Raw genomic sequence first — 8,998 nt, 5'->3', positions numbered from 1 at the left:
ACCGGTCCCAGCGCCCAGGGGCTCTGAGTCAGCCTGAAAGCCTGACCCATCACTGTTCTCCCCTTTCCCCCAGGGCTGGAAGCCCACCTCCAAGCAGACCCCGTGGGTGGGGGGAGGAGTAGCAGAGGCAGAAAAACCAGCTGCAACACCCCCACCCAACCACCAAAACCTCCAAAAATAACAGCAGCTTCCCCACACACAACCCCCTACACACCAGAAACGCAAAAACAAAACCCTACAAATCCAAAATAAAGAAAAAAAAACAAAAGCCAATTACTGCCCCCAAAAGGCTTTGTAACCATTCTCAAAAAAAAGTTTATTAAAAGTGTTCTTACTTAATGCTTGAAACGGAAAAGATTCCCAAAATATACAGACGCCTCTTTGTCATAGAAATAGATTATTTTTATAATACAAAAAAAAAGACCAAAAAACAAAACAAAACAAAACAAAACATCAACAGCAACAAGCCCGTAGGAACATCTTTAAGCGATTACTCAGGGCCCGGCTGACAGTTACACGTGGGTTGCGTCAGTCCCGTGTACACACGCGTTCAGCCATGTTTAAACCGATTGCATCAACTTCGAAACCGGCCCGCCCGCCGACGCCTGGAGAGGGGCAGAGGGAGAGGCAGAGAGTCTATCATTCATCTGTACACATAGACGTTTCTTCTTTAAATAACACCACGGGCGGGCGCCCCATCTGCATGTGCGGTTGATTTGGACAAAAATATAGATATATATATATAATAAAATATTAAAATTACCGACGGGCTCCCCGCGCTGCCAAGTGCCCCAGTGCCAAAGTTTTGCCGGCGCCGCCGGGGGCGGGGGCGGGGGCGCGGGTGCGGGCGCTCCCCGGAGTCTCGGCCCCGGCCGGCAGGGGGACGCGCGCGGGGGCCGCGCTAGCAGTGGCCGGAGGAGGCGAGCAAGGGCTCGGGCAGCTGCTTGAACAAGTTCCGCAGGGTGCTGAGCTCGCGCGACAGCTGCTCCACCTTCTTCTGCAGCCGCTCGTTCTCGGCCGTGAGCTCCAGGACCTTGTGCTGCGTCTCCAGGTTGCGCATCTTGGCCTTGTCGCGGCTCTTGCGCACGGCGATGTTGTTGCGCTCGCGCCGGATCTTGTACTCGTCGCTGTGCTTGTCCACGGTCTTCTTGGCCTTGCTCTTGACCTGGGAGGGCGCTGGCGCGGCCCCCGCGTAGCAGGCGGCCGGGGGCGCCTTGGCGTCGGCGGGGCTCGGCGTGCCGGGCGGGCTGGACGACGAGGACGTGGAGAGGCTCCCGCTGCTGCCGCTCGGCACCGCCTGATAGCCGAGGTAAGCGCGCAGCGCGTACGGGAAGCCTGCCGCCATGCCTGCGCCGCCGCCCGGCGCCCCGGCCTCCTCCTTCCGCTTGCAGTCCGCGGGCTCGAAGCCCGGCTCCGCCTTGAGCTCGGCGGGCGGCGGCGGCGGCGGCGGGGGCGGCGGGTGCAGGGGCGCGAAGCAGCCGGGGTGCAGCGCGCCCTTGGCGGCCCCCAGGCGCCCCAGGCTCACGTAGCCGTACTCGGCCGGCTTCTTGCAGTTCTTGCCCCCGTAGTCGTCGGAGAAGAGGTCGGAGAGGAAGTCGTGGTGCTGCCCGGAGGAGGCGGGCGCGGGGGCGGGCGCGGGCGGAGCCGCCTCGAAGGTGTCCGTGGCCGTGGCGGGCGCCGGGGCCTGCGGCGCGCCCAGCGGCTCCAGGTACGGGCTGAAGTCGATGGCGCGCTCGTGGTCGCCGATGCTGCCCAGCTCGCCGGCGGGGGGGCGCGGCCCGGGTCTGGCCGCGGGGGGCGCCGCGGGGGCCGCCTTGCCGCCGTACGCAGCAGCCAAGCAGTCCGCCTCGTAGTAGAAGTTGGCCACTTCCATGGATTTAAAGGCAGGCGGCGGCGGCAGGGGGAGACATGCTGGGTCCCAGGCCACCAGGCGTTGCATGAACGCGGGTGCCCGGGGAGGGGGCCTGGGGCTGCCCGCTCCGGCCGGCCCGCAGGTGGCGCGGCCTCCCTGCTGTGAGCTGTCGCCGCTGCGTCGCTGCTGCTGCCGCCGCTGCCGGGGTGGCCGCTATTAGTGCGAGGGCTGGTGGCTGGACCCTCGGGTGGGTCCCCTTCCCAGTCCCGTGCGCGGCTCTGACTCGCTAAAGTTTCTCCTGAGCCCGGTTATTTATAAGGGCGGCCCGTAGCAACCGTGCGTCACGCCGGCCCCTCCCGCCGCCGCCACCGGTACGCGGAGGACACGGCCGCGGCGGCCCGAGACCCCCGGGAGGCTGGTGGCGGGGCGCAGCGGAGGAACCGGGCACCCGGAGCGCGTTTTCCGGGGGTCCCCGGGCCGCGGGGGGGCGGCCTCACGCCCCCTGCCCACCCTCGCTGCGCCGCCCCGGGATTGGGAGCGAGAGGGGGCGGCGCGACCCCGCCCCCGGACCGCCCCTCTGGGCTGGAGGCTGCCCTGGAAGGCGGGGGAATCCGAGGAGGGGGCAACCCGAGCGCCTTACCCCCCGAGACGCGGCCGCGGCCCGCCCCCTGCTGGAGGAGGCGGAGGTTTCAGGAGGGCCGAGCCGAGCCCCGACGGCCGACCGGGGGACGCTGCCCAGGCCGATCCCTGGAGAACCCAGGCGGCAGCTCTAGCTCCTGGATAAGCGACCCATCCCCGTGGCCCTTCCTCTCCTAAACTCCCACCCCCTCCCCAGGTCCCCCGGCTCTAGAAAGGAGACTCCAGGCCTGTGACGACTCCCGTCTTAAGCCACCACCAGTACGAGGACCCCGGGGATCGGGGAGTGGGGGGACAGGGCAGGAGCGCGCTCCTCTGGGGGCTGGACCCTGGTCGACGGCGCCCAGCCCCAGCCCCGCCCACCGCACCTGCCGCCTGCTCTCGGCTTGGACACCCGGGTCTTCTCCTACCCCTCGCTGCGCCGCCCCACCTGGGCCCTGCGATGGGAGTGGAGTTGGGGGGCGCTCGGGCCTGCCACACTGTGTGACCTTGGGTGAATCCCTTCACTTCTCCCAGCTGCAGTCCATGAAGGGTGTCCCTACTGTCAGCGGTGGTGGCGTTGTTCCCACAGACTCCCAGACCTAACTGAGGCTTACGTTATAGGCTGCACATTGGAGAGAAAGGGACCCCCACGGATTGTGCCATTGGAGGCCCAGAGGGGGCATAGCATGGTATACCAAGGTCACGTGGCCTCGTGTCCCCCTTTCATCCCACACGAAATGCCTGCCCTCTCTGGGCCCTGAGACCTTTTGCCAGCCCCAGAGGCCAAAAGGCTTCTGTTTCTGAAGCTGCCATGAGGGGCTTAAGCCAGGTCTCACGGGAGGGGAGTGGCATTCAGGAAAGAGAAGAGATGCCCCTGTTTTTACCAAGTCCCTGCCCTGTGCTCAGGGTGGGCCTGGAACCCAAGGTTCAACTTTTTTCACCCCACCAGGAAGATGCTTCTGCTGCTGCCGTTTCACAGACGGGAAAGTGACAAGCACCTGCCTAGACTTGAACACAGGCCAGAGGCCCTCTGACCACCGTTCGCCTCTGCTGGGTAGGCTCAGGTCAGAGGGCCCTTTGCCCTCCCGGACCCATTCCTAGGCCACTGGGGCAGCTCCCTGGGCCCACCTCTCTGCCACTCCTAGCCCAGGCTGCCCAGGCAGGAGCTCCCAGCCTGCCGGGGGCTGACCCCCGGCCCACTGACCCCAGCCCTGGCCCCAGCAGGCAGGCGGGCATTGCTCAACCTTCAGTGTTATCTGCTGAGCTGGGGTGACCTCTGCCCCCAAGAGCTGGAGAAATAACATTTCTGGGCACCCTTGGTGGGTAGGAGGCAGGGAGGGAGGGATAGAACGCTGGCCCAGCCTGCTGGCTTTCTGGGCCTTCCCAGCGGCCTCTGAGCTGGGGAGGGATCAGGGCCCAGAGAGGTGCGGCAGTTTCCCCAGGGCCACCCAGCCAGGCCTTCCTCACTGCAAAATGGGACACTCAGGGCTGAGCTAGAAGCCACAGCTTCCAAGAGGCCCTCTCTGTCCCACCTGCTGGCGAATTTCCTTCCCTATCACCAGCCTTCGTTATCCTAGCGGTCTATCTCAGTCTCCCTGCAGACCGCCACTTGGGGAGGGCTGGCCCACAAGGGACTCCTGGGCGCAGCATGATCAACATGGACCCATGAATGAATGCATTTGCTGTTCCCTGTGCACCAAGAACACTGTCACCCCACCTCTGCCCAAGGCAGTTCCTCAGGTCTCAGCCCAAAGGCTGCCTCCTCCAGGAAACCGCACCCCCCAGCAATCTCCCCATGGGAAGTCCAGCCCCTCAGTCGCTCCTCTCAAACCCACTGCTGTCACCATTCTTACTATGATCAGAATTATCTCACATGCCCATCTTGCTGTCTGTCCCCATGGCCTTCACTACTGTGTCCCCAGTACCTAGAACAGAGCCTGGTACACAGAAGGTGCTCAATGAATGAATGGAGGAGGCTGAGAAGAAGGAGAGGTTCCTCATTAGCTGGCTGTGTGACCTTAGGCAAAATGGCTTCCCTCTCTGAGCCACAGCACTCGCCCACATCCCCTTTCTGGATTCTGAAGAGACGAAATGAGATTTGGGGGACTGAAGGTAATTGGAGGATTTGCTGTGTGTCCTCAGGCCAACCTTCCACCCTCTCTGAACCACATTCCAAGCTCTTTGCATGTATTAATTCATTTAATCTTCCTGATAATTTGAGGAGGCAGCTCTGTTTTTTTTCTTTTTCTATATTTTTTGATGTTTTGTAGAGATGGGTGTCTCACTATGTTGCCCAGGCTTTTCTCAAACCCCTGGCCTCAAGTGGCCCTCTTGCCTCAGCCTTCCAAAGTGCTGAAATTATGGGTGTGAGCCACTGCACCGGGCCAGAGTCTTACCATCATCTCCACTTTACAGATGAGGACACTGAGGCCCAGAAGAACTAAGTGCATCTGCCCCAGGTCACACAGAAGGATGAGAAGGAACGAAATCTGCCCAGCCCAACTTTCCCCCTTGGGTTTGTCATAACAGGCCTGGCAATGTGAGTCCCACCTTCTGGAGAGGACAACTGAGGCCCAGAGAAGAGTAGCCCAGAGGGTCTCACACTGTGGGTTAAGTGTTACTCGGACCCTGAGGGCCAGCCCCCAAAGACCAGACTCGGCCCCGCAGGGGTCCAGGCCCTATGGCCTCCAGAGTAGAGCATGCTTGCCACCCTTCCCCGCCCTCCACCCCCTGCCAGGGGTGACCCATCCCTTCTCAGGGCAGGTCCCACCCCGGTGCCACCCCAGGTGTCCTGCAGGGAAGCTGCAAGCTAGGATGACGTAAGCCCTTGTTTTTACAAGGCTCTTGCTCAACAGGCCCCGCCTGCTGCTTCCCTACCCCCACCCCAGTCCTCTTCAGCCTTTCCCCAAGGAGAAGGATGGTGGGAACTTGAACCACTACAGCCCGGAGGCCCAGAGCATGTGAGTGGCTGTGTGGGCCCAGGAAGCCAGGATCCCCCTGGTGCCACCTCTCCCAGTCACCTGCCCTCAGAACCTAGAGCCGGAAAGGGTCTCAAACTGGCAGCCAGTAGCCCAATCAAGACCAGGGATGGGTTCAATGTGACCCCAGAGTGTTTTATTTGATGTGTGTGTGTTTAAGTGAATTTAATGCCAACATTTAAAAATCAGGAGATTTCACATCAAAATTCAGATTTCCAGCTCCTCTTTTAAAACCTGAAGATGTGGGCTGGGCCCACGTGGCCACATGGTGGTGGGCAGAAGCCAGGCGGGGGCGGGGAAGGAACAGGCACTTTCCTACCTGGGACACACGTCCTCCTCTGCCCCCAAACTGCTTCTCAGAATTCCTCCTCCCTGTCCCTGCAGCTTTTCTCTAGCCCATTTTCAAGAGGGGAAAACTGAGGCAATTCGCCAAGGGGAGACCCACGGTGGCTGCTTTGATGGAGAGTGCTTTGCTGAGGGGCTTAGAAACCAGACAGCAGTGGCCGGGCATGGTGGCTCACGCCTGTAATCCCAACACTTTGGGAGGCCCGAGGTCAGGAGTTTGAGACCAGCCTGGCCAACATGGTGAAACCCCATCTCTACTAAGAATACAAAAAAAAATTAGCTGGATGTGGTGGCGGGCACCTGTAATCCCAGCTCCTCGAGGGGCTGAGGCAGGACAATCGCTTAAACCCAGGAGACAGAGGTTGCAGTGAGCCAAGATCATGCCACTGTACTCCAGCCTGGGCAACAGAGCAAGAGTCTGTCTCAGAAAAAAAAAAAAAAAAATTAAAAAAAAAGAAACCAGCCAGCAGGTCTGAAAATAAGGTGGAAAGGTGAACCATCAGACCATGAATGAGGGTGTCTCCAGTGGGTTGGGGCAGGGGGTGGCAGGGCTTGGCCTTTCATTCTACCTGGGCCATCCATGCTGTGGCTCTCCAGCCATGTCTGGTGTTCCCTTGGGCCTCAGTCCCTGGTCGATAAAATGGGGTGATAACATTATCTGGGGTTCTGGGCCTGCTATTCCCCCTCACTGCTGGCCTTCCCCGACACATGGGGGTGAATCAGATGTCCCTTTCATTCCACAAAGCAGGCAGATGGGGAAACTGAGGCCCAAAGAGGATTAGGACTTCCCACTTCCCCCTCCAATTTCCCCTCGTGCCCTTGTGAATGGGGACAAGAGCCAGACTTAGCCAGATTCCCTGAGTCCAGTGTTTGAGATTTTCCACATTATGCCTCCTCTCTGAGGCCTCAATTCCCCTATCTGCCAAATGGGGCTGGCAGAGGTAGATCCCTGAGGGCTGCCAGGCTCTGAGGTTCTGGGACCTAGGATTTTGGAGGCAGGAGGTGCCAGGCCTGGTGGTGAAACTTGCCTGAGTATATGCTGCCACCAGGTGGCAGGCTCTGGGGCTGCAGGAACAATTCACAAGCTTGAAGACCCGCTGGGCGCCCTTGCTCTGGGTGCAGGGAAGCCAGTGCCATGGATGTGATAGAGGCACACAGGACATCAGCAGGCCACCGAGAGGAACCAAAGCATCCAACGAACGGAAAACAGTGCTCAATCTTCACATAGTCTTTCGTCAAATGTTCCTTGGCATATGCTGTAAATCCGGCCCTAGAGTCACATTCATGGACAAGACAAGCAATTCCTGTCCTCGTGGAGCTGAAATTCTCCTGGGGGAAAACAGCACAAACAAGATCAATGATTATAGTATAGATTGTGAGGCCAGGCCGGTGGCTCACGCCTGTAATCCCAGCACTTTGGGAAGCCAAGGCGGTCAGATCACAGTCAGGAGTTCAAGACCAGCCTGGACAACATGGTAAAACCCTATCTCTACTAAAAATACAAAAATTAGCTGGGCATGGTGGCAGGCACCTGTAGTCCCAGCTACTCAGGAGGCTGTGGCAGGAGAATCACTTGAACCCAGGAGGTGGAAGTTGCAGTGAGCCAAGATCGCGCCATTGCACTCCAGCCTGGGCAACAGTGAGACCCTGTTTCAAAAAAAAAAAAAAAAAAAAGTCTTAAGCCGAACACTGTCACATTGGGTTGATCGGCCTGATCCAAAGGGAAGGAAGCGCACAAGCCCGTGCACACCAGGAGACTTGTCATGGGCGCTGCTAAAGAGGCTACCGCAGGAGGGAGGGAGTAGGGCGAAGGTTCAAGGAGGAAGACCTATACCCTTTTTTAACTTTAAAATGTTTACCACAGGTCTGGGTGTGGTGGCTCAAGCCTGTAATCCCAGACTTTGGGAGGCTGAGGCAGGTGGATTGCTTGAGGTCAGGAGTTCAAGACCAGCCTGGCCAACATGGTGAGATCCATCTCTATTAAAAATGCAAAAATTAGCTGGGCATGTTGGCACAAGCCTATAGTCCAGCTACTGAGGAGGCTGAGGCACAAGAATCGGTTGAGCCCAGGAAGTGGAGGCTTCAGAGAGCTGAGATGGCGCTACCTCACTCCAGCCTGGGCGACAGAATGAGACCCTGTCTCAAAAAAAAAACAGTTCACCATGGGGCCGACCGTGGTGGCTCACACCTATAATCCCAACGCTTTGGGAGGCTGAAGCAGGAGGATCGCTTGAGGCTGGGAGTTCAAGACCAGCCACTCAACATAGCAAGACCCCGTCTATATGAAAAAATCAAAAATTAGCCAGGCATGGTGGTACGCGTCTGTAGTCCCAGATATTTAAGAGATTGAGGCAGGAAGACCTTGAGCCTGAGAGGTCAAGGCTGCGGTGAGCCATGATTGCGGCACTGCACTCCAGCCTGGGTGACAGAGAAAGATCCTGTCTCTTAAAAGAAAAAAGAATGTTCACATGGACACATATTGGTTGATTGGGTCCAGAACGTTGCCCAGTGCTGCTTCCACACCTTAGTTGTGCTGTTCGCCTGCCTCTCACACCCTTCCTTCCACCCCCAGCTGTAAAGATGCCCAGGGAAGCGTTCCCTGAATGCCCAAGTCCATTACTCTATCCTCCAGGCTCCAGCTGGACTTCAGGCTTCTGGACCTCTGCTCCATCCACCCTACGAGACTTAGTGTTGACTAATCTCCCTCTCCTGGGAACCCCTCAAGGCCTGTACAATCTAGGTCATCTCTGTCCACACACACATACAATGGGATCATGCAGGTGCTGAGTAGGTGCTCGGTGACTTCAGGGCCCAACCCAGGAACACACTGGAGGGCCAGGTGGGCTGACTCACGCCTGTAATCCCAGTACCCTGGGAGGCTGAGGTGGGCAGATCACAAGGTCAGGAGTTCAAGATCAGCCTGACCAATATGGTGAAACCCCATCTCTACTAAAAATACAAAAATTGGCCAGGTGTGGTGGTACGTACCTGTAGTCTCAGCTATTCAGGAGGCTGAAGCAGAAGAATGGCTTAAACCCGGGAAGCGGGTGTTGCAGTGAGCCAAGATCGTGCCATTGTACTCCAGCCTGGGTGACAGAATGAGACTCTGTCTCCAAAAAAAAGTAAATAAAAAATAAAAGTAAAACAGATTAATGAATAAACAGAGGGAGAGCCCCACCAATGCCACTTTGAGAATCTACCCTGA

General features: G+C 58.4%; 1 protein-coding gene across 1 annotated transcript; it reads right to left on the bottom strand.

The window, feature by feature from the left end:
• Positions 1 to 286: 286 nt before the first annotated feature.
• CEBPB (CCAAT enhancer binding protein beta) lies at positions 287 to 2,389 on the bottom strand. Its single transcript, XM_021669123.2, has one exon. It carries the CDS (start codon positions 1,937 to 1,939, stop codon positions 902 to 904), a length of 1,038 nt encoding a protein of 345 aa, XP_021524798.2. The 5' UTR covers positions 1,940 to 2,389; the 3' UTR covers positions 287 to 901.
• Positions 2,390 to 8,998: the final 6,609 nt, after the last annotated feature.

Source organism: Aotus nancymaae, unplaced genomic scaffold (genome assembly GCF_030222135.1).
Source record: "Aotus nancymaae isolate 86718 unplaced genomic scaffold, 86718_ANA_hifiasm-v0.15.2.pri h1tg000029l, whole genome shotgun sequence".
NCBI classification, from domain to species: Eukaryota; Metazoa; Chordata; class Mammalia; order Primates; family Aotidae; genus Aotus; species Aotus nancymaae.
This window is presented reverse-complemented; position numbering and strand designations above follow the sequence as displayed.